A 26,380-nucleotide genomic window follows, 5' to 3' on the forward strand; every position below is an offset into this window, starting at 1 on the left:
TTTTCTGATCGTTGATCGTCGCTCCTAGCTGTCACACGCTGCGATGTCACTAACAACGCTGGATGTGCGTCACAAACACCGTGACGCCGACGATATATCATTAGCGATGTCGCAACGTGTAAAGCACCCTTCAGACAAACAGGATATCCTTTTCTCATGGAATTAATTTCCATAATTTACTGCTAGTTTAATAGAGTATAATTATAAGTTATAGTAAATTATTACTATATTTCAAATTAAGATTGACAAAGCTTTTAAAGTAAAATGATAATTATTATATTCATGAATCAGAGTTTCTTAAAAATGTATTAGTTAAAAAATATATATAACCTTACAACTAAGCCTAATTTTAGATCAATATGCACTGTACAAAACCACTGAAAATGTCTTTCTTATAAATAAATATCATAAGGATTAGAGATGAGTGGACCGGTGTAAGTTTGTGTTCACCTGGTTTGGATAGACTTTAGTTAAAAGTTTGGTTCAGAACCCGAACTGGACCCTGGACCCCAAAACCCATATAAGTCAATATGGACCCAAAGTTCTGTGATGCAAAATGGCTGCAAATCATCACACTAAGGGCTAGGGGACTACAAAAGGAAGCAAAATGGAAGCAATTGCCCTGCAAACAAATGTGGATAGGTTGTAAAAAAAAAAAAAAATGACCTGGGGTCCCCACTATTTTTGCTAACCAGCACAGGTAAAGCAGACAATTCAGTGACGTCTTCGCTTGTGAGAATTTCCAGGCTGCCGCTGACCAGCAGTGACCTATGGAGTCTCGTTCTCAGAATGTTCTCAGAACACAGCTCCATAGTAATCATTGGTCGTTGTGGGACATTACTCGATTTGATTATGTTGGAACTTCTAGGGTTTCTATTTAATTAATTGGTGAATGAGGGAGTGTGGGGGAGTCTTTATTCACCAATATGATAACATCTAAATGTTGAGTATATATTTTTTTTCAATAATTTGGTGACTGAGGGCATGTGGGAGAGTGCTTATTCAAATAAACTTTTTGTTTTCTTTGTGTGTGTGTTTTTAACTCTATACTTACCAGGTTAGTAATAAGGGGTGTCTGATAAATGCCTCTACATTACTAACCCCCGGGCTTGATGTCAGCTGTCAATTCACAGTTGACATCAACCCCAAAAGTATTACCTCAATTGCCACCACACAAAGGCAATTCTGCAAAGTGCCAGAATTGAGGCATTTAATGGACACACCATTTCTGAGGTGGTTTTTGGCTGCTATTTTTCGACAGGCAGGGGTCAAATATCAATAGGCCTTTCCAGCTTGATAAGGTTAAGTAAAGGGAAACCCACATTGTTTATTTAATTATATATAAAGGTAAAGGTGACTGAAGATGTTTGCAGACCCCAGCTTTCTGCTTTACCTGCGCTGTTTATCAAAAATAGAAGAGAATTGTCAAAAAAATAGAAGGAAGGCCACATCAATAAAGCAACTTCTACATGCAATAAAGGTTGTTAACTGGTTGCACTAGAGCCTTTCAAGAAATGTTATTAATATAAAAGCAGTAGCTGAACTCCAATCTTGGACACAGACTTTTTTTTAAAAACAAAAGAAAATATAGAAAAGCTCACCATGACAAAGGTATGTCTGAATAAATCCTTGTAATGTCCTCCACCAGGTCCAAACAGGATATAGGATAGCTAGCAACACAATATAATGATCCACATGAAGAGAAAAAAATCTGCTGGGAATCCGTGATGGCAATAAAATTTAACTTTTAATAATTACTTTTAAAAATAGTTCATCACACCGGCATTGTCAATATCAGCTTCATAGATGGTTACATGTGAAAACAACGCATTTCGGCAGCGATGACTTCTTCTGGTCTCAGGTCTTAGACCAGAAGAAGGCATCGCTGCTGAAACGCATTGTTCTCACATGTAATAATCTATGCAGTTGATATTAACAATGACGGTGTGATGAACTATTTTTAAAAGTAATTATTAAAAGTTAAAATTTTAATGCCACCACGGATTCCAAGCGGATTTTTTCTCTTCATGTAGACTTTTTTTAAAAGTCTGTGTTCGAGCCCAACCTGGACATCCGCAATATGGTACGAAGCACGAACTTTACAGTGTGGGTTCGCTCATCCCTAATAAGGATAAAACACACATTAAATACATTTGCACTCATTAATAAATCACCGTGGAAATGAGCTTTTTTTCATTAAAGGTCTTATTTAAGACATAAAAACACAGATGGCAAGAACACAGTGAAAAAAATATTAATATAGAGAATTCCTGTTAAGAAAATATCTGTTGCTTTTCAATCTTATTCTTCACTTTTCTTATAAAATCTCATCAGAAGAATAACCTACAATAGAAGCCAATGCAAAGGAAATCTCAATCTGTAGGACTTGACTTTTAGATTATAACACCTACACAATTGCTTCACAAGTCATCAGGGAAGAAAAGCAAACTTGTCCAATTTTTAATGAAATCCAGACTCTGTTTCATCACATTCTATGAAATAACAGTCACCTGTGTGCAGAAATTTATATTAAGATTGTAACTCTGCGTGGGTTTACTGTTTGTAGCCTCATATAGAATTAGATATAGCTTTACCGATTCGTTAAATTTGACCTTTTCTGAATTTATGTGGGGCAATATTTATGTGGCTATAGACTAAAATAACCTGTTAGGCTTTTTCTTCCAAGTCACTCTCAAACAGGTGTAGACCTTCTCTGAAATACAACTGAGCAGAGCTAATGCAGTTCAACACCTCTTGCAAAGCAGTCATAAGGGTTTCATTTGACTTTGTAATCTTGCAATGCTCTTGTGCTTCTTGAAGTATCGAAAACCGAATAGAGGTTTCATCCAATTTGTACAACAAGTTTCTAAAGGATGAAAATGGGAAATAAAAAATGTTATTACATTGTTAGTTTCTAAGAATATACAGAGAAATATAATATGAACTTTGTTTAGAAAAGATGCCAGACTGACACTACAGATGTAACTGAACACTATTGTCCAGATTTATTTGTCCTACATACTGGTCTTGACAAAGGCATAAGATGTGTCAAACTCCCTGAGGAGTGCACCTCCTAGTGAACTTGATGTGTCTATGAGCATCACCATAAGGGTGCGCTCACATGAGCTGTATGACTCGCACGAGTATCAAATCGCATCACCTGGCATGGCCGGCTTCTCTCCTGGAATGGGTCGGCTGCATGTATTTCTATACAGCTGACACGCTCCTGTCCAGAGAATGTGTGGCCACGCAGGGTGATGAAATGCAAAACTTGTGCGGCTTGTGTGAGCGCACCCTAAGAAATATACACCAGCAAGAGACTTCAGGTTTTTTTGTCATAGTTTGGTTTTGCCCACTTTTAAGAACTGGGTGGAGTTAACAGGAGGACGCATTAAGAGATCAAAAAATGTTGAAAGATTTCAAACAGTTTAATCCCAGAATTATGGCAAAAAACCTGTTTTATCAATCAGGGCGCCTATATTTATAAAACATCATTCAATCAGTCTTTTATGTTTTCTTGGACACAGACCCAGTACTTGCCTGCCGAACGCCTTATTTTCACTTCATGGCTGCATGCACTCCATAGCATCAGAATGCTATAGTATTTTATTACCATAAATTAGCTCACTAAAAATCCATGTTAGTTTAGTGGTTTTAACAAAGAAGAGAGGTTTAATGTTTGCAAATTAAAAAAGAACACGAAAATTTCTTTAGACTATTTTGCCCAGTAATGCAGCAGACACACTTACAGGTGATAAATGCGGTTTTGGTGGGGACTAGATCTTTTAAATGATTTAATAAAGTAACCTTTTAGGGATATTTGTTAGCTGCATTTTGACTTATATTCTATTATTGCCTATGTTTGCTTGGTGAAATGTGTTAGGGACATGATTTTATGGCACTAACAACAATTTATAAGTAGCATCAACCCTCCTAAAGCGGGCATTACATGCTATGATATATCTAACGAGGTGTCGGCGGGGTCATGTCGTAAGTGACACACATCCGGTATCGTAGCGGTTGACAGCTATGAATGAGCAGAAATACTCATCCTTCTCGTTCATTGCTGACACGTCGCTCATTTTCTAAAAATTGAACGTCCAGTTGTTCATTGTTCCCGAGGCAGCACATATCGCTCCGTGTGACACCTCGGGAACGATGAACTGCAGCTTACCTGCGGCCGCCGCCAATGCAGAAGGAAGGAGGTGGGCGGGATGTTTATGCCCCGCTCATCTCCGCCCCCCCCGCTTCTATTGGCCGGCAACTGTGTGACGTCGCTGTGACGCTGACCGTTCCTCCCCCTTCAGGATGTCAGAGTATTACATCACTATTACAGACTGACGATAAAACATTCCAAACTAAAGCTAACATGGATTTAACAGGAAAAAAATGTTAGGAAACATTTTTTCCTCTATAATGACTTTTATAGAAGGCAGATTTAACTAGAGAGAACTCCCTCCTCCACTCTTTGGAATATGTTCACATGTAGCATTTTGCTTAGTTTTTGCACTGTCATTGTTTTCAATGGTGAGAAATGCTGCAAAAATGCTAAAAGGATTGATATGCTCCTTGTTTCAATATGCAACAGTTTTCCATTTCTGTCAGAAAAAGAAAAGTAATCATGTGCATGTGTGGCACCCTATGGCTAAGTAGCCACAGTAACACCTGGAAGGTGCAGGAAGGGATTTCCACATTAGAAGAATTCACATGACACACTCACACAGACCGACTCATCACAACACTCCACTAAACCGTGGTTAGGGTCTAGTGCAGCTGAGCTTGTATAGTGGTGAGCACTGTCCCTGAAACCAGCCTGGGGTTGAACTTAGTAGGTGAGGTGTCTGAGGTGAGTGGGCGGGAAGTCAGTTAGTTCCAGTCTGAGCCAGTTAGCTCCAGTCAGGGCGAGTCAAAAGACAGTTGGCAGAGTCAGTCAAGTCGAGTAAAGTGTGAGAGATCCTGTGTGAGGGTCAGAGGTGAAGCGATACAGAAAAAGGGCTGAGGGACCAGTTCAGTTCACCCCAGAAGAAGCAACCCGGATATCGGAGTCCAAGTCTGCATGGGTTCATTCAGGCCCAGAAGAAAAAAATGGAGAGCGAAGGAGACTTCAGTCTTCTGGTGCTGGAACACTTGTAGCACTGCCATCAATAGAGCCAGGGACCACAGCGGAGTTAGTGGTGCCCAGGAGAACGGTTCTCATCACCTGCTATACAAGTGAGAGATAAAGGAGAAGTAAGTGCCAGGTTTTAGACAGCCCAGGACATAAACAAAGATACAATAACAAGGAGGCCTCATAAATCACGAATGTGGAAATCCTAACTGCCACCTGACCACCGGGATTGTACCCAGGACTTAACTTTGCCAACAGCATCAGTAAAGGTACAGAAAGAAATACCCGGTGTGTGTGACAGCTATTGTTATCAAAGGTACAACTCTCATTATGGACTTCGTTTGCCTGAACATGGGGAGCCGCACATCAGTGGCCTTGAAGAAACCGGTATCAAGACTCCTGTGATAAGCTGCCTTTATCCTTCCTAAGGGTCCGGGAACATCGGTCCACCTATGGGGAGCTTGACAAACTAGCTGCTTTATCATTACCTGGAAGTTTGCAAGCAGCACCGGTAATATTACCGGGAACAATAGGTGGCGTCACAACACACTTTTATTTTATTTATTTTTGCTATTTTTTTCACCAGACTTCTTTTAACTACCACCAGAGTCACAGGACCAGGCACAGCCACCTGTGACAATCCCCTAATAACTAAAAGCCCGGGTACCCTACGGCCCTGGGTCAGGCACATGAGTTTTCTCATTTTTTTTCCCCAATTTGTAAGGAGTGTGACTACTAGACTGGGGAAGCCTATGTAACACCTATCAAAAATTGAAAGAAAGGATTGCAATACACCCTAGAATAGTCAGGAGATTGCATTTTTCTCCACTTAGGACGAGCGGTACTCCTATACTCGTAAAGTCTATGCACTATGTGCAAGGACTGCCAAAAATTATAAGCAGGAATTCCAATATACTATGGAACACAGGTAGAGTAGGGCCTCAGAAAAGATTTAAATTTAGAAAGAGTGGGACTTTTTGGCCAACAACAAGGGGTCCGGAAGCCACTACTCAGAGTACAAGTTGCACAACAAGGACCTTCAAACATGCGACTTTGAATTTGCTCAAGCTAAAATGGGTGGTAGTTCCATTGTGTGCCAGCTAAGAGTATCAACAGTAAGGAATAAGCTGGGCTCACTATATTAGACCTGGTGCTCGGGGGAAAAATAGTCCATATACAAATAGAGAACCCCGGCACACAGTATGGAAGGAGAAAAGCAGTCAATGGTTCTTGTTGTGTGTTCTAGTTTTATTCAAAAAACATTTTTCACAGCAAGTTGTAATACAGTCTTTTCATGACAACAGGGAGTTGCATTAAAGTCCGACGTTTCGGCTCTTAATCGAGCCTTCACCAGGGACAAAAAAGGTACCGTACTGTTGTTGTACTAAATGGGTCCTATGTACAACACTAGGAGATAAGGAACTAACAAGTTCGAGGGTCTTTGGGTCTCCAAGAAAAAGGATTTTAGTAGCTGGATGTAGGTAAGTACAAAACGTGACGGTGAAACTCAACTTATTATATGAGTAGGTAGTGGCTCATATATGGTAGAGGTATAAGGTGTGCTTGGGGCACATATACGTTGTCGCGCTGTATGACAGGAGGTTGTTTCAGGGTTAAAGCGTGGGTCTACATTTCATGATCAAGCAGTGGGTTGACTGCCCAATGAATTATACAAGAGAGAGGGCTGCAATATAACATGTCACTATTATAGCCTTGTAGATCAGATAAAATACGGTATAGAAACAAATGATCACGTACCTACAATGGCAATGAAACGGTTGGATGACCGAGGAAAAGCCAACTAATCATATGAGTGGGCAGTGACTCATGTATGATAACGGTATAAAGTGTGCTTGGGGCATTTGTGTGTTGTCGCACTGTATGACAAGAAGTTACTTCAAGGTTGGAGCATGGGTCTGCATTCCATGACAAGGCAGTGAATTGACTGCCCAACAGATTATAAGAAAAAGAGGGCTATAATGGCAGTGAAACGGTTAAGACCGAAGATAAGCCAATGCCCTAGAAGCGCCTGTGAATCGCTTTGTGGGTGCCCATTATCATACATGAGTCACTGCCCACTCATATGATTAGTTGGCTTTTCCTCGGTCATCCAACCGTTTCATTGCCATTGTAGGTACGTGATCATTTGTTTCTATACCGTATTTTATCTGATCTACAAGGCTATAATAGTGACATGTTATATTGCAGCCCTCTCTCTTGTATAATTCATTGGGCAGTCAACCCACTGCTTGATCATGAAATGTAGACCCACGCTTTAACCCTGAAACAACCTCCTGTCATACAGCGCAACAACGTATATGTGCCCCAAGCACACCTTATACCTCTACCATATATGAGCCACTACCTACTCATATAATAAGTTGAGTTTCACCATCACGTTTTGTACTTACCTACATCCAGCTACTAAAATCCTTTTTCTTGGAGACCCAAAGACCCTCGAACTTGTTAGTTCCTTATCTCCTAGTGTTGTACATAGGACCCATTTAGTACAACAACAGTACGGTACCTTTTTTGTCCCTGGTGAAGGCTCGATTAAGAGCCGAAACGTCGGACTTTAATGCAACTCCCTGTTGTCATGAAAAGACTGTATTACAACTTGCTGTGAAAAAATTTTTTTGAATAAAACTAGAACACACAACAAGAACCATTGACTGCTTTTCTCCTTCCATACTGTGTGCCGGGGTTCTCTATTTGTATAGCTAAGAGTATCAGACAGCCTCAACGCTTTAAGTAAATTTAAGCAGGAGTTTCCAAACTTTTTTTATCTTCTTGGAGACCTTTGCTAATAAAAATTCATGAACCATGTGGCAGGAACTTATCCATTTATTCACACAAAAGGTACATTTGAGACTTCTTCCATTGTATGAAAAAAATAAATTAAAAAAAATATATATATTTTTACTCATAGTTGAGGCAAATCTGAGGCTTGCAGGTTGCAATCACTGCTCCCTCTCTGATTAAGTTCATTTAATAGGCTTTAATGCCAGGGGCATAATAACTGATAAGTGCAGCCACCTGTCAAATGAAAATGCAGATAGGCTGTCTGTTCTCAAAATGAACAAGCCCGAGTTGTTCCCTACTTCTCAACTCCAGCAGATTAAAATGATGTTAGCAGACTGTAAATCCAATCCCATGCACTGCTTCTCACCCCAAAAAGGTTATATGGCTCATAGTTTATTATATTTCGGGTCCTCCTTCTTCTCCTCCTCCACCATAACAGGGTTATCTTGCATCCATCTGTCAAAAGTTTTACAGGGCGATCAGGCAGCCCTTATTCATAATTTTACTGACCACAGAATTGAGCAAAATCAAAAGTCTTGAAGACCACATTCACAGCTCTCTCAATGCTTAAATTGATTCTGTAGGTTTCTAGTGCCATTAGGGGCATAATAACTGATAGGCGCTTAAGCCTTTCAACTAAAAATGTTAACAGGCTGACTGTTCTCAAAGTAAACAAAGCTTGATTTGGCCCTGACTTCTCATCCCTAGCGGATGAGAACAGCAGAACATAAAGCCAATTCAAATGTTCTTTTTTTCTGGTGTATTCCCATACACCCCAACAAACCCCAAAAAAGTATTACTGTTTATAGTTTATTTTTTTTGTCTCCCTCCTCCTCTTTCACCATATCCACAGAGTCATCATGTGGCACTCACTCATTTTTAGAGGTCCAGCAGGTGGGCCTCAATCAACTTTTACAGGGCCAGCAGCCATCTCTTATTCATAATTTTTAGAGGGCCAACAGTCTGTCTTCACTGATAACATTTATATCACTCATAATTTTTAAAGAGCCAGCAGCTGGCCCTCAATCATAATATTTAGATGGCCAGTACCCAGCCTTCGGTACTTGTTCGCCAACTGCCATTATATTCCTGGTGTGCCATCACTAGAGATGAGCGAACCGGTCGCGGTTCGGCTCGAGGTGGGTTCGCCAAACGGGGGTCCCGTTCGAGTTCGGTTCGACGAACCAAACTCGAACCAATAGGCTATAATGGGAGGCAATCACAAACACATAAAAATGCATGATAAATGTACACAAACAGTTAATAAACATTGCCATAACACTTACCGGTCCCCGCGATCCCTCCTGCACTCTGTCTCCTGCCGCTATTCCATCCGATGATCGCTGAATCCTCCCGGTGACCGGCACTGCCAGCAGAGAAGCAGGACCTATCGTGACGTCAAAATAGCCATGTGACCAGTCACGTGGCTATTATCTCATTGGCTACAGACTGGTCACTTGACTATGACACGTCATGTAGGACCTGCGAGTGCATCTCTCCGGTACACGGTGCACATTTGTGTATCGCCGTGTACCGGTGATATGCTCTAGCACACGGTCGACTCCCCATTCCGTTAGGGACCGGCTGACACAGCCGGTCATTAACGGAGATCACCGTTGCCATAGCAACGCAGTTAGCGGTGACGACACCGCTAACCGCGGCTCCGGGAGCACCGTTGCTATGGTAACGCGTCTGTCAGCGTTACCGCTGTTACCACTAGCAACACTGATCACTCACGGAGTGAAGGCTGCACGCTGCTTCCCGATTGTAGTGAGGATTGTAGTGAGGATGAGGTGCCCCAGCCCATGATGGGCTGGTGCACCTCATCCTCACTACAATCGTCACTACTACTACACTAGTGAGGACTGCAGTGAGGATGAGGTGCCCCAGCCCATGATGGGCTGGTGCACCTCATCCTCACTACAATCGTCACTACTACTACACTAGTGAGGATTGTAGTGAGGATGAGGTGCCCCAGCCCATGATGGGCTGGTGCACCTCCTCCTCACTACAATCATCACTACTACTACACTAGTGAGGATTGTAGTGAGGATGAGGTGCCCCAGCCCATCAAGTAATGGGCTGGGGCACCTCATCCTCACTACAATCCTCACTACAATCCTGAAGTGCAGTTTCTTCAAATTCATTTAAAGGCACTTGGAACGCTGAAATTGCTGCTTATAATTTAAGCCTCTATTAAAAACCTCTTATCAGCGCTGGTTTATTGGTGACTTATTGGGCTGACAAGGGGGTAATAAAGATGGAGTCTCTAATGTGTCTGTGTATTTATTTCTATTAAAGTATTTTTTCTCTGTGTGGCGTCTTTTTTTTAACCCTTTATTGGAGATTCTTAATGGCCGGGTCAAACGTGCCTGACATTAAGAATCTCTGGCTTAATACTGGCTAGTAAAACAAAGCCAGTATTAACTCATGATTACCCAACAAGCCACCCGGCTCCAGGGCTGTTAGAAGAGTTGGATACAGCGCCAGATGATGGCGCTTCTATGAGAGCGCCATTTTCTGGGACGGCTGCGGACTGAAATTCGCAGCAGAGGCGCCCAGAAACCTCGGACTAACCTGTGCTGCGGATTCCAATCCCCAGCTGCCTAGTTGTACCCGGCTGGACACAAAAATGGGGCGAAGCCCACGTCATTTATTTTTTAATTATTTCATGAAATAAGTGAAATAATTAAAAAAAAAAAGGGCTTCACTATATTTTTGGTTCCCAGCCAGGTACAAATAGGCAACTGGGGGTTGGAGGCAGCCCGTAGCTGCATGCTGTACCTGGCTAGCATACAAAAATATGGCGAAGCCCACGTCATTTTTTTGGTGGGCAAAAAACTTCTGCATACAGTCCTGGATGGAGTATGCTGAGCCTTGTAGTTGTGCAGCTGCTGTCTGCTCTTCTCCATACAGACACACAGCAGCTGCAGAACTACAAGGCTCAGCATACTCAGCATACTCCATCCAGGACTGTATGCAGAAGTTTTTTGCTGAAAATATTATGTGGGATTCGCCATATTTTTGTATGCTAACCAGGTACAGCAGGCAGGTACGGCTGCCCCCAACCCCCAGTTGCCTATTTGTACCCGGATGGGAACCAAAAATAAAGGGAAGCCCTTTTTTTATTATTTCATGAATTTCATGAAATAATTAGAAAACAAATGACGTAGGCTTCGCTCCATTTTTGTGTCCAGCCAGGTACATCTAGGCAGCTGGGGATTGGAATACGCAGCACAGGTTGGTCTGAGCTTTCTGGGCCCCACTGCTGCGAATTGCAGTCTGCAGCCGCCTCATAAAATGGCACTTTCATAGAAGCGCCATCTTCTGGCGCTGTATCCAACTCTTCCAGCACCTGCCTGCTATACCTGGCTAGCATACAAAAATATGGCGAAGCTCACGTCCTTTTTTTGTAGTTTTTTGGCCAAAAAATTAAAAAATGCTTCCCTGGATTTTCCATTGCCAGTGAAGGTAACACCAAGCAGTGGGGGTTAGCAGCCAGTAGCTGTTTGGATTACCCTTAGATAGCAATACAAAAAATGCAGCGGGAGCCCATATATATTTTTTTTAATTATTTATTTAAATAACTAAAAACAAAATGGGCTTCCCTGTATTTTGATTGCTGGACATCACAGTGCTGTAAAAATAAATCTTTAAAAAAAATGACATAGCGCTCCGCGGTATTTTTGATTCTCAGCGCAGATAAAGAAGACAGCTATGGGTTGCCACCCCCATCTGCCTGTCGTTACCTTGGTTGGTAATCAAAATACAGGGAAGACCATTAATTTTTTCTATTTAAAAAATAGTTAAAAAAAAATGACGTTGGGTCCCCCCATTTTTGATAGCCAGCTAGGGTAAAGCAGACGTCTGTAGCCTGAAAACCACAGCTGGCAGCTTTACCGTGGTTGGGGATCCAATGTGGAGGTCCCCCCAGGCTCTTTTTTTATAATTATTTTATAAATATTAATAATTACACAAAAAAAGTAGGGTCCCCTCCAAATTGGATCACCAGCCATGGTAAAGCGGACAGCTGTGGTCTGGTATTCTCAGGGTGGGAAGGTCCATAGTTATTGGGCCTTCACAGCCTAAAAATAGCAGGCCGCAGGCACCCCAGACGTGGCGCATCCACTAGATGCGCCAATCCTGGCGCTTCACCCCAGCTCATCCCGTGCCCTGGTGCAGTGGCAAACGGGGTAATAAATCGGGTTGATACTAGCTGTAAAGTCACCTGAGATCAAGCCCAGCAGTTTGTGATGTCATGGCGTCTATTAGATACCCAACATCATAAACTGTCAGTACTAACAAAAACAAAAAATCGACAAAAGAAATTTATTTGAAAAAACAGTCCCCAAAACATTTCCTCTTTCACCAATTTATTGTAAGAAAAAAAATAAAGGGGTCCCACGACGACTCTGGACCGTCTAGAATATGGGGGGGAGACACTCAGGGAACGTATCCCCCATTTTCTAGGAGTGCGGACCCTTCATGTGAGGAGTGTGGGTGCAATGAATCTGCACTCACTCTCCCCGGGTCCACAGCAGCAGAGTCCATGTCGTAATGGTTGCTACCAAAGCTGCAATGCCCTGCTCATGAGGTAAGGGTATGCCTAATCAGAAGAACCACTGTAGAGGAAGCTCTGCTCACTGGTATATAGGTGCTCAGAGGTAATAATAGATAAAATTAGTGAGTAACCTCGGCACTCTAAATCTCCCAGACTAAGTCAGTAAGTCACAACGGATAATAATGCAAAATCACTCTTTATTGGTCCGTATTAAGAAAAAAAAATTTTTCATAAGCATATATGTTTTTGTCCAAAACAAGTTACAAATGACGTTTCGGCCTGAGCCTTCGTCAGATTGGACTTATCTGCATGTAATCATTAAAAATGACAATAATCAGTATCAAATAGGAGTGAGAGAACAATAACATAAACTCGAACAATGTAGAGGTACAATTGGGATGCAGCAAAAAAATTGCAACACAGCAAGAAATGAAACACATGATACAAATGTCATAATACAGTACAAGGACAATATAGTAATGACAAATATGGGGTCAGAGTAGGCTTAGACAGCTCTGGTACGAAAGAGATGTCAATCATAAAGTAACATGTGCAGTAGGTGTAGAGCTACACTATGCATGGCAGAGCTAATGGGTAGACCGACCATAGAAAAAGAACGGAGAAAAAGTGGAGAAAAAATAGAGAAAAAGTGGAGAAAAAGTGGAGAAAAAGTGGGGAAAAAGTGGAGAAAAAGTGGAGAAAAAGTGGAGAAAAAGTGGAGAAAAAGTGGAGAAAAAATGGAGAAAAAGTGGAGAAAAAGTGGAGAAAAAGTGGAGATAAAGTGGAGAAAAAGTGGAGAAAAAGTGGAGAAAAAATGTAGAAAAAGTTGAGAAAAAGTGGAGAAAAAGTGGAGAAAAAATGTAGAAAAAGTGGAGAAAAAGTGGAGAAAAAGTGGAGAAAAAATGGAGAAAAAGTGGAGAAAAAGTGGAGAAAAAGTGGAGAAAAAATGGAGAAAAAGTGGAGAAAAAATGTAGAAAAAGTGGAGAAAAAGTGGAGAAAAAGTGGAGAAAAAATGTAGAAAAAGTGGAGAAAAAGTGGAGAAAAAATGGAGAAAAAATGGAGAAAAAGTGGAGATAAAGTGGAGAAAAAATGGAGAAAAAGTGGAGAAAAAGTGGAGAAAAAGTGGAGAAAAAATGGAGAAAAAGTGGAGAAAAAGTGGAGAAAAAGTGGAGATAAAGTGGAGAAAAAGTGGAGAAAACGTGGAGAAAAAATGGAGAAAAAATGGAGAAAAAGTGGAGAAAAAGTGGAGAAAAAATGTAGAAAAAGTGGAGAAAAAGTGGAGAAAAAGTGGAGAAAAAATGGAGAAAAAGTGGAGAAAAAGTGGAGAAAAAGTGGAGAAAAAGTGGAGATAAAGTGGAGAAAACGTGGAGAAAAAATGGAGAAAAAATGGAGAAAAAGTGGAGAAAAAGTGGAGAAAAAATGTAGAAAAAGTGGAGAATAAGTGGAGAAAAAGTGGAGAAAAAGTGGAGAAAAAGTGGAGAAAAAGTGGAGAAAAAATGGAGAAAAAGTGGAGAAAAAGTGGAGAAAAAGTGGAGAAAAAATGGAGAAAAAGTGGAGAAAAAATGTAGAAAAAGTGGAGAAAAAGTGGAGAAAAAGTGGAGAAAAAATGTAGAAAAAGTGGAGAAAAAGTGGAGAAAAAGTGGAGAAAAAATGGAGAAAAAGTGGAGAAAAAGTGGAGAAAAAGTGGAGAAAAAGTGGAGAAAAAATGGAGAAAAAGTGGAGAAAAAATGTAGAAAAAGTGGAGAAAAAGTGGAGAAAAAGTGGAGAAAAAATGTAGAAAAAGTGGAGAAAAGTGGAGAAAAAATGGAGAAAAAGTGGAGAAAAAGTGGAGAAAAAGTGGAGAAAAAGTGGAGAAAAAATGTAGAAAAAATGTAGAAAAAGTGGAGAAAAAGTGGAGAAAAAATGTAGAAAAAGTGAAGAAAAAATGTAGAAAAAGTGGAGAAAAAGTAAAGAAAAAGTGGAGAAAAAGTGGAGAAAAAGTGGAGAAGAAGTGGAGAAGTGGAGAAGAAGTGGAGAAGAAGTGGAGAAGTGTTTGTTCATGCCAGATGGGAGATAAATAATTTTTTACCGGCGCTGTCATTTACTGTAACGTGATAATCGGTATACGCTGTATACCTGTGATCACGTGAGCGGGGACTGGAAAAACCGTCCTGAATCATGATCTCCAGGGTCTCAGCTAGCCCTGAAACCCCGGAGATTTTCTGACGCCGGGGGGCGTTATTCACTTATTTCTGCCTGCTGTTTATAAATGGCAGATCAGAATAAGGCTACATTAACACGACCGATCCATTTTTGTGGTCTGCAAAAAACAGTCCGTTTTTTTTCACGGGTGCATCCGTGTGGCATCCGTTTTCGTTCCGTAGACGGTCCGTATGTCATCTGTTTGTCATCCGTGTGCCTTCCGTTTTTTTTGTGTACTGCAAAAAAACTGAATGAGGGTAAATGCATAAATTTACCCTGGATCCATAGCTTCATCCTACATGAGGCGGTCACATGTTCACTCCAGTGCCATTTTCTACTGCTTTTCACAGCGTAGAGCGCTCTGGTGATTTTCTTGTGCTTGTGCACTTCATATCAGTCTGTTCTGTCATTATAATGGCAGAAAGACACATAATGTCCCACTCTCCTGCATTTTGTAATTTTGCACCCTTTGGTGCCTTTCATGTGGCACTAAGGGGTGCTTAGCTTTGTATTTAGCCAAAAAAATGAAAGAAAAAAAATGATGTAGGGTTCCCCCTATTTTTGTAGCCAGCTAGGGTAAAGCAGACGGCTGCAGCCTGCAGGCCACAGCTGGCAACCTCACCTTGGCTGGTAATCCAAAACTGAGGGCACCCCACGCTGTTATTTTAAATTAAATAAATAATTAAAAAAAAAAAACACGTATTGGTCCCCCCAAAATTGGATCACCAGCCAAGGTAAAGCAGACAGCTGGGGTCTGATATTCTCAGACTAAGGAGGTCCATGGTTATTGGACTCTCCCCAGCCTAAAAATAGCAGGCCGCAGCCGCCCCAGAAGTGGCGCATCCATTAGATGCGCCAATCCTGGTGCTTCGCCCCAGCTCATCCCGCGCCCTGGTGCGGTGGCAAACGGGGTAATATATGGGGTTAATACCAGATGTGTAATGTCACCTGGTGTTACGGTTGCTGCGAGCACTGGAGACTAAGTCCAGATTTCTTGCTACTGCACATGTGCGAGCGCCGGAGACTAAGTCCTATCTTGGATCCATTGCACATGTGCGGGTGACATCATCGCTGACACGAGGTCACATGTCTCTGACACCTTCTATGTCGATTGGTCGCTGGTCATGTGCTTGTGATGCCTTGCTCGGTGATAGGCCAGCATGACGTCACTCCTGTCGTTCTGGCAGCGGATTGGCTCTGGTGTCCTCCATCTTGGATGAGGCACAGAGTCTATATAAGACCCTGACACACGCCGCATGGCGCTCAGTCCTCTTGGTTCATGCATAAGAGTAGACGCTCTGTGCGCGTTCCTCTAGGCATTCCTCTGTCTATGCTAGGTGAGCGCTACCGGCAGGGTAGCGTTCTTTTACCTTACAGCTTCGGCTGCTGTCCGTATCCTTACCTCTTAGGGGAGCGGACATAGGCAGGTGCCTGAGGCACATGGTCTGGCTGGGCCTTGTGGTTCGACTCGTAGGTGGATGTTGCCGCTAGGGTAATGTTCCTTATACTGCGTCTGGCAGTTGTTCGTATCCTCGCACACTAGGGGAGCGAACAGAGGTAGGAGCTTTGTGCGGCTTATGCTGCTGTTCGTCTCTTTTGCACCACTTGAAGAGCGGACCTAGGCAGGTGCCATATCTAGTGGTTCGTGTCCTCGCACACTAGTGGAGCGAACGCAGGTAGGAGCTTTGTGCGGCTTACGCTGCTGTTCGTCTCTTTTGCACCACTAGAAGAGCGGACCTAGGTAGGTGCCATTTCGCACACATTGCCTTTGTCTCTGTGATTATTAACAGAGATCATTCCACACACCCTCCAAGTAAGGGAGGAATTGCTTTACTTACTTTTTATATCCTTCTGTGAGTTAACAGAGGTATTGCACTCTGCCATAGTCTGCAGCAGAGTCTTTGCACGGTGGGCCCTTACTGTCTGATACTCCTTTAGGTTATCAGACAGCCCCCCGTAACACCTGGCATCAAGCCCTGGGGTTGGTGAGGTCAGGCGTCTATCAGATACCCGACATCACCAACCCAGTCAGTAATAAAAAAAAATAGACGACAAACACATTTTTATTTGAAAAAACACTCCCCAAAACATTCCCTCTTTAACCATTTTATTAGAAAGAAAAACAAATCCAGGTCTGGTGTAATCCAAGGGGTTGCCATGACGATCCACACTGTCCCAGTCAATGAAGAGCAGGATGTTCCCCATTGGCTGGGAGAGCAAGGCAGTGACCTGAGCTAACATCAATGGGTCAGCCCAAGTCACTGCAGGGCATGACAAGTGCTGCTGTCAGCGAGGTACATCACCTGCGCTGATCTCCAGCACACTGACAGCCCCTGTCACTGAGTTCAATGACTGGCGCCTTCACACCAAGTATCGCGAGAGGCCCGTGACGTCACCGCTAGTCAGTCTCGGGTCGGAAGCGAGAGGTGATGTGACAAGCGGCGGCCACGGAGGACAGTGACAGCGCTGAGGTTGGGATGGCGGGACTTCATCACCGCAGGTAAGCCGAGCGGGACCATATGTGTGTGTGTGTGTGTGTGTGTGTATGTATGTATGTGTACATGCCGCGGGCAGGAGGGGGCGGAGCGAGCTGAGCGGGGAAGTGTGGGCTTCCTGCACGTAACTAGGATAAACATCGGGTTACTAACCAAAGCGCTTTGGTTGGATACCCGATGTTTATCTTGGTTACCAGCTTCTGGCAGGCTGCCAGCGATGGCTCCTGCACACTGTAGCTGTAAAAAGCCCTGCTTTTTGCTGCTAGAACCGTTCTCGAATGCATCTAGAACTATCGAGCTTTTGCAAAAAGCTCGAGTTCTAGTTCGATCTCGAACAGCCCCCAAAATCACTCGAGCCTAGAACTGGAGAACCTCGAACCTAGAACCGCGCTCAACTCTAGCCATCACTACCTTACACCAGACACATAAAAGGGAGAAGGTGAACAACAGTTTCCCAAATCATCCACACATGGAAAATTCCCAGGGCAAGGGATAGGTGTTTCTTTTTAAAATGTTTTCCTTTGCACCATTTTCAACCCAAAAAATAGTATATAGTTCATGGTTTATCATTTTTCTTGTCCTTTTCCTCCTTCTCCACCATATAAACGGTCAGCATATGGCCCTCCCTACAAATGTTTAGAACACCATCAGGTAGCCCTCACTGATAAATTTTGATGGGCCATCAAGCAGACCTCATTCAACTGACAAAATCTTGAGGAATCAACAAATGTGGTGAGCAGCTATGACACTATAATTAACATAACCATCTTGCTTCTGTGTCTACTCCAAACTCTTGCTGCCTACTTTAATGAGGAAGCTTTGCATATGGACATTGTGGAGATGGAGAAAGTACACAAGGTGCTTCATGCTTGCTTGCATTCCATGACTGCTTGCCCTAGAAATGTTGTAATTTAGGCTTGTGGACTCTAAGGCTTCCCGCAACCTGAGGGCAGCAGCTGTCCTGCAGTACTCAGTCCCCAGCCGCCAATATATTTTCTGATGTACCATCCCTGCACTACACCAGCACGTGTCCCATAACATCACTCATACTCTGACCAAGGCAGTTAGGTTGCAGCAGCAATATGTCTTTTAGACTGCCTGTAATGCAATATACCTTGACTATATGCCTGTAATCAAAAACTATAACTCCTCCAGCAGCTATCCCTGAACGCAGCTAATAACAATAGTGATAGGGTATAGAATAGATATACACCTGAAAAGGACTTTTTGTTTTAAGTTGCAGTAGCAAAGTTTGTAAGGCTAAAATCCCTGCCTTTATGCCTCTTATACACTGTCCTTTCTCCAGCAGCCTGCCCTACTATAAATGCAGCTAGAAGAGGTATTATTAGACAATAGAATTTTTCGGTAGCACCAAAGTCTGTAAGGATAGAATCCCTGACTTTATGCCTATACTATACTATAAGTTCTCCAGCAGCTTGCCCTACACTTAATGCAGCTAAGAGCAGGGATAATATAGAATTAACACTTAATAGAACTGTAGGTTTAATGTTGCACCGGCAGGTACTGTGACGCTATTACACACTGCCACTTCTCCCTTGCAGTCTCTGCCTACCTTATTTTTGGGTGCAGTGCACGGAGCATGGTGCCACAGGGTCATATGTAGATCCGATTACATGATGCCACCATTTAATTAGAGTAAATGCCCGCATGTTTAGTGGCTGAAAAAAAGCCACAAAACATGCTGGGCAAGGACTCAAGCATAGTGCCCGAGTAACAGGATACTCAATCATATATCAAGTATCCCGAGCAACCCAATGTTTAATTGAGTACCGGGCAGTGCTGAGCATGCTTACTCATCGCTAATTGTGACCAAACCTTCCCAAATGTATGAGGTTGCTGGATAGGTCTGGCTACATGCACTTCAATTAGCGACCATTTTGAAAAAAGTAGCTCTGCACCAGACCTAGTAAACAACTGCAGGATGAAAACCTTTAAAATGTATTAAACAGTGACAACAAATCATGTTCTGGAACAAATTGTTAAAAAAGATAATATAATCATTTTTAAGGCCATATACTGCTACTTGTGCATGTGTGCTCATGGAGTAGAGTACTTCTGCTATCTGAGCAGTGCACATGTGATAAATGTTTTGGGGATCCATAAGTGCATCAGAACAGGGCCTTTATATTTTGCAATGCATTTTATGCACTGTCAAAATTTGGAATAAGCAAAATAGTATAAGTACTGTGAGGCTGCGCTCACTGAATGTAATGGGGAACACTCGATTGGCTCCTAGATTGAGGCATGCACACAGGAACAGTTTCTATTTAATAGTCCAGCAGGTTTATTTAGCACACATATACCGTCTTCCAGAAACAAAATATGAGCCTTCCTTCAGCTTCACCGAAATGAAAATAACATTCAGATCATTTCATCCTCGGGTATGCCTGCTCAGCTTTGAATACAACCCTGCTAAAGTATCCCAGTGAAGAAAGTATTGTAACCGTCCCTCACTGACTTCCTTCAGTACATAACACAATCTTCACTGAGGTTAGCTTTTCAGGAGCTATGGTGGCTAGTCCTGTCAGACCACAGCTTTGAAAGCTTGCTTCTTCCCAGCACAGCCACAGTATCCTGGCTGCAATTTCCCCTTCAGTGTCTTCCAGAAAGTTTTCCAGCTTCCAAACACAAAGGGCACCCTATCACCTCCAATATCTTCCAGGAAATCTGCAGCTCTCAAACACACGGAACCCACATGGTCTGCATGCAGGGTGCCTCCAGGAAGTAAACTGCTTCCAAGCACACAGAGACCATGTGACCAAACAACCAGTCTCATATATCAGACCAGACACACCCATAGGAGGAGGTATGTGAATAGCCAGAGCCACCCAGCACACTGACAATTCGTACACCTGGCCCATAATACATTAACAAGACTTGTGGATCTACAAGTCCCAGAGTAAACATTACATTACTTCCTCCTCTGCGATACAGATCGACCATTCACTATATAGCCAGTCGCTTCCTCACAGTACCTGTTACGGGGGGCTGTCTGATAATAAAACCTAAAGGAATGTCAGACAGTCAGGGTCCACTGTGCAAAGACTCTGCTGCAGACTATGGCAGAGGGTAAGGGGTGTATAAGTGTGCCACTGTAAAAAATAATAGCACAAGTGCAGAGTGCAATACCTCTGTTAAACTCACAGAGGAATATAATTAGAAAATAAAGCAATTCCTCCCTTACTTGGAGGGTGTGTGGAATGGTCTCTGTTAAAGATCACAGAGACAAAAGCAGTGAGTGGGAAATGGCACCTACCTAGGTCCGTTCCTCTAGTGGTGCCAGGAGACGGACAGCAGCGTAAGCCGCACAAAGCTCCTACCTGCGTTCGCTCCACTAGTGTGCGAGGACACGAACCACTAGATATGGCACCTGCCTAGGTCCGCTCTTCTAGTGGTGCAAAAGAGATGGACAGCAGCGTAAGCCGCACAAAGCTCCTACCTCTGTTCGCTCCACTAGTGTGCGAGGACACGAACCACTAGATATGGCACCTGCCTAGGTCCGCTCTTCTAGTGGTGCAAAAGAGACAGACAGCAGCATAAGCCGCACAAAGCTCCTACCTCTGTTCGCTCCCCTAGTGTGCGAGGATACGAACAACTGCCAGACGCAGTATAAGGAACGTTACCCTAGCGGCAACGTCCACCTACGAGTAGAATCACAAGGCCCAGCCGGACCATATGCCTCAGGCACCTGCCTATGTCCGCTCCACTAAGAGGTAAGGATACGGACTGCAGCCGAAGCTGTAAGGTATAAGAACGCTACCCTGCCGGTAGCGCTCACCTAACATAGACAGAGAGATGCCTAGAGGGACGTGCACAGGGCGTCTACCCTCATGCATGAACCAAGAGGACTGAGCGCCGGGCGGCGTGCGTCAGGGTCTTATATAGACTCTGTGCCTCATCCAAGATGGAGGACACCAGAGCCAATCCGCTGCCAGAATGACAGCAATGACGTCACGCTGGCCTATCACCGAGCAAAGCGTCACAAGCACATGACCAGCGACCAATCAGCATAGAAGGTGTCAGAGACATGTGACCACGTGTCACAAGCACATGACCAGCGACCAATCAGCTTAGAAGGTGTCAGAGACATGTGACCTTGTGTCAGCGATGATGTCACCCGCACATGTGCAATGGCTCCAAGATAGGACTTAGTCTCCAGCGCTTGCACATGTGCAGTAGCAAGAAATCCGGACATAGTCTCCAGAGCCACAGCAACCGTAACAGTACCTCCCCCTCAAGGGCCCCCCTCCCGGCGACGCAGGTAATCGGCAACTAAGTCGGGGGCATGGACAGCCTCCTCAGGCTCCCAAGAGCGATGTTCCGGGCCATAGCCCTCCCAATCTATCAAGAAGAACCTGCGCCCTCTAACCATCTTAGAACCAACTATGGCTCATACCTCATAGCTAGAGCGAGAGGAATCAGAGGCAGGAGAGTGCACTTCACGAGCGTGAGGTAAAATAGCCGGCTTTAGCAGTGAAATATGGAATTTGTCATGGATCCTAAGATGGACGGGTAACTTCAATTGGTAAACTACAGGATTTACCTGTCGAAGAACCTCATAAGGACCCAGGAAGCGAGGAGCAAATTTGACAGAGCTCACTCTAAGTTTCACGTGTTTTGCAGAGAGCCACACAAAATCCTCTGGAGAAAAGACAGGAGCCGGGCGACGAAACCGATCGGACACCGTCCTCATACGGTCCTTAGCTGCTTGGATCGACTCTTGAGTCCGATCCCAAACCTCTCTGGCATTAGTTGCCCAGTCGGCCACAAGAGGAGAAGGTGCAGCAGCAGGAAACGGTACCGGTACCCTAGGGTGTTGCCCATTATTGAGTACGAATGGTGTCTGCCCAGTGGCCTCAGCCAGCGAATTGTTAAGGGCAAATTCTGCCCAGGGTACGAGGGAGGACCAGTTATCGTGGTTCTCAGCAACAAAGTGTCGAAGGTATATAATCATGGATTGATTAGTACGCTCAACCAAACCATTGGTCTCCGGATGGTATGCCGAAGAGAGATTCAACTCAATTTGCAGAAGGCTACAAAGATCTCACCAGAAACGGGAAGCAAATTGCGGGCCTCTATCACAAATGATACAATCTGGCATCCCGTGAAGCCTAAAGACATGCTTGAGGAATAGTTTGGCTAGTACCCTGGAAGATGGGATTCTCGATAACGGTACGAGATGAACCATCTGGGAGAAATAGTCCGTAATGACCCACACAAATCTATGTCCCTGTGAACACGGAAGATCACCCACAAAGTCCATGCCTACCACCTCCCATGGTCTATCTGGCACTGGTAAAGGATGCAAGAGCCCAGCCGGTCTCTGCCGTAATGGACGGTTGCGAGCACACGAGTAGCAGGAACCGACATATCTCTTGACGTGGCTGGCTAAGTGTGGCCACCAATACCACCTCTCCAGTAACTCTCGTGTCCGCCTAATACCAAAATGCCCACCCACCTTTGAGGTGTGGGCCCACGACAGTATATCATTCTGTCGATCAGGCGGCACAAAGGTCTTGCCCGGTGGGAATTGGTCTAACGTCACAGAGGAGAGCGTATGAAAAACCCTGGAGGGAAGGATAAGACGAGGTTCGTCAATCTCTTCCTGGATAGAAACCATAGAGCGAGACAGAGCGTCTGCCTTGTTATTCTTACTCCCAGACAGATAGTTGATGGAGAAGTGAAAGCGGGAGAAAAACAAGGACCAGCGGGCTTGGCGAGGATTCAGACGCTGAGCGGTTTGTAAGTACGTCAGATTCTTATGGTCTGTATAGACCTGGAAAGGATGTTTCGCTCCTTCCAGCAAGTGACGCCACTCCTCCAAGGCTAATCTCAGGGTGAGCAGTTCCCTATCCCCAATGGTATAGTTTCTCTCTGCCGGTGAAAAGGTTTTAGCAAAGAAGAAACACGGCCTTTTTCTAGCTGCGCCGTTCTTTTGATACAAGACCGCACCAGCACCCACTGAAGAGGCATCAACCTCCAAGAGGAAGGGCTTATTCTCATCGGGTCTTTGAAGAACGGGAGCAGTTGAAAAGTGTCTTTTTATTGCCTCAAAAGCCTGGGATGTCTCAGTAACCAGACTTTTGGATTAGCACCTTTCTTAGTCAAGGCCACCAAAGGGGCCACCAAAGTAGAGAAATGGGGTATGAACTGCCTGTAATAATTTATGAATCCTAAGAAGCATTGCACCGCCTTCAAGGAATGAAGATCGGACCATTCCAGGACGGCAGAGAGCTTTGCAGGATCCATAGCCAGACCCTCTTGTGAGATAATGTAACCCAAAAAAGGCAAGGATGACTGCTCGAATACACATTTTTCGAGTTTAGCAAACAAAGAGTGCTCCCTTAAACGGGAAAGGACACGAACGACATCCTGACGATGAGTCTCCAATCAGGAGAAAAAATCAGGATGTCGTCCAGATCCACCACGACGGAGGATAACAGTAAATCCCTGAACACATCGTTTACGAAGTCCTTAAAAACTGCGGGTGCATTACATAAACCAAAAGGCATGACGAGGTATGCATAGTGACCGTCTCGGGTGTTAAAAGCGGTCTTCCATTTGTTACCCTCTCGAATTCGTACCAAGTTATACGCACCCCGCAGATCCAACTTCGTAAAAACCTGAGCTCCTCTCAGTCTGTCAAAGAGCTCAGAAATTAAAGGTAACGGGTATTTGTTCTTTATTGTGATTGCGTTGAGACCCCTGTAATCTATGCAGGGACGCAAATCACCCTCTTTCTTCCGAGCAAAGAAAAACCCAGCTCCTGCGGGAGAGACAGACTTACGAATGAACCCCTTCTCTAAACTCTCTCTTATATAGGTTGACATGGCCTCCGACTCAGGTATCGACAGGGGGTAAACCCTGCCCTTAGGTGGAACCGAACCTGGGATAAGGTCTATGGCACAGTCATACGGCCTATGGGGTGGAAGAACCTCAGCACCCTGTTTGGAGAACACGTCAGCGAAATCCAAATAGGGTGTAGGTATGGGAGAGAGATCAGTTGATGCAACCGCAACGACCTTAGGTGGCAAGGGAAGACATCGGGACTGACATTTCGAACCCCAACTAATAATGCTGTCGGACTCCCAGTCAATGTGAGGAGCATGAGTCTGAAGCCATGGGAGACCCAGAAGGACGTCGTCTATACCCTCAGGCAAAACAAGAAAAGAAATCTCCTCTATGTGACCCTGAGGCAGGGAAAGGCGCAAGGGAACTGTCCTCAATGTAATGGAGTCAGACAACATAGTCCCATTAACAACACGGACAGGAATAGGCGCCTCTAACATGATAGAGGGAATATTGTGTCTTTTTACAAATCCTGAGGACACAAAAGTCCCGTCAGCTCCAGAATCCACAAAAGCCATAATAGGCCATGTATTCTCAGAGAATGAGAGCTGACCTGGGATACTACACTTAGAGGGTGCAGAAGACGTCTCTAGTAACCCCCCTCTAATGGTTACTAGGCCTGGGAGTTTCCCTGATGACTAGAACACTTGTTGGCATAGTGCCCAGCCTGACGACATACGTAACATATAGGAGGACCAGACTTGCGTAGTCTGGAGGACGTATGACCTAACTCCATAGGAGTGGGAGATGTTTCAGATGCTGAGGAAGATGGTAGTGGACCCTCAACAACTGGAATAGCCCGATGCTTAGGGCGTGAGGAAGAGACCTCGAGTCTACGTTCCCTATGGCGTACGTCGATCCTCGTTGCTACTGTGATCAAGTCTTCTAGAGAAGCAGGGACCTCACGAGTAGCAAGGGCATCCTTTAAATAGCCTGCTAACCCTCTCCAGAAGATAGGAATCAACACCTTCTCTGGCCAATCTAGTTCTGCCACCAGAGTTCTAAAAGCAATGGCATAAGAACTAGTGGATAACGAACCCTGAGATAGATCTAAGAGTCTCAGGGCCGCATCATGGGTAACCTGCGGACCCATGAATACCGCTTTAAGAGCATCAAGAAAGTCTTGATGTCTCAGAGTAACCACATCAGAGCGCTCCCATAAGGGAGTCGCCCATTCTAAGGCTTTGTCCTGAAGTAAGGAGATGATAAAGCCTACTCTGGACCTCTCCGTAGAGAAGCGAGAAGATTTGACCTCTAGGTGTATCTGACACTGACTAATGAAACAACGACACGATCTGGCATCGCCAGAATATCTGTTTGGCAGAGCAAGTCGAGGATCATGTGCAGATGTCACCATGGTCTGAGGTTTATCCTCTATACTCTTGAGCCGCGACTCAAGTACTTGTATGTAACGGTGTAACTGCTGATATTCTGCCATAACTGCCAGACCCTTGGCTCAGTCCTAATGTTACGGGGGGCTGTCTGATAATAAAACCTAAAGGAATGTCAGACAGTCAGGGTCCACTGTGCAAAGACTCTGCTGCAGACTATGGCAGAGGGTAAGGGGTGTATAAGTGTGCCACTGTAAAAAATAATAGCACAAGTGCAGAGTGCAATACCTCTGTTAAACTCACAGAGGAATATAATTAGAAAATAAAGCAATTCCTCCCTTACTTGGAGGGTGTGTGGAATGGTCTCTGTTAAAGATCACAGAGACAAAAGCAGTGAGTGGGAAATGGCACCTACCTAGGTCCGTTCCTCTAGTGGTGCCAGGAGACGGACAGCAGCGTAAGCCGCACAAAGCTCCTACCTGCGTTCGCTCCACTAGTGTGCGAGGACACGAACCACTAAATATGGCACCTGCCTAGGTCCGCTCTTCTAGTGGTGCAAAAGAGACGGACAGCAGCGTAAGCCGCACAAAGCTCCTACCTCTGTTCGCTCCACTAGTGTGCGAGGACACAAACCACTAGATATGGCACCTGCCTAGGTCCGCTCTTCTAGTGGTGCAAAAGAGACGGACAGCAGCATAAGCCGCACAAAGCTCCTACCTCTGTTCGCTCCCCTAGTGTGCGAGGATACGAACAACTGCCAGACGCAGTATAAGGAACGTTACCCTAGCGGCAACGTCCACCTATGAGTAGAATCACAAGGCCCAGCCGGACCATGTATCTCAGGCACCTGCCTATGTCCGCTCCACTAAGAGGTAAGGATACGGACTGCAGCCGAAGCTGTAAGGTATAAGAACGCTACCCTGCCGGTAGCGCTCACCTAACATAGACAGAGAGATGCCTAGAGGGACGTGCACAGGGCGTCTACCCTCATGCATGAACCATGATGTGCCTCATCCAAGATGGAGGACACCAG

General features: G+C 44.3%; 1 protein-coding gene across 1 annotated transcript in view; it reads right to left on the bottom strand.

The window, feature by feature from the left end:
* Nucleotides 1–2,249: 2,249 nt before the first annotated feature.
* NAALADL2 (N-acetylated alpha-linked acidic dipeptidase like 2) overlaps nt 2,250–26,380 on the bottom strand; it is a 937,508-nt gene continuing 913,377 nt past the window's right edge. The window contains exon 14 of the mRNA XM_075341533.1: nt 2,250–2,866. Coding sequence (XP_075197648.1) covers nt 2,668–2,866 — 199 coding nt within the window. The 3' untranslated portion in view covers nt 2,250–2,667. The remainder of the gene's footprint in view (nt 2,867–26,380) is intronic.

The sequence above is a fragment of the Anomaloglossus baeobatrachus genome, chromosome 3 (assembly GCF_048569485.1).
Source record: "Anomaloglossus baeobatrachus isolate aAnoBae1 chromosome 3, aAnoBae1.hap1, whole genome shotgun sequence".
NCBI lineage: Eukaryota > Metazoa > Chordata > Amphibia > Anura > Aromobatidae > Anomaloglossus > Anomaloglossus baeobatrachus.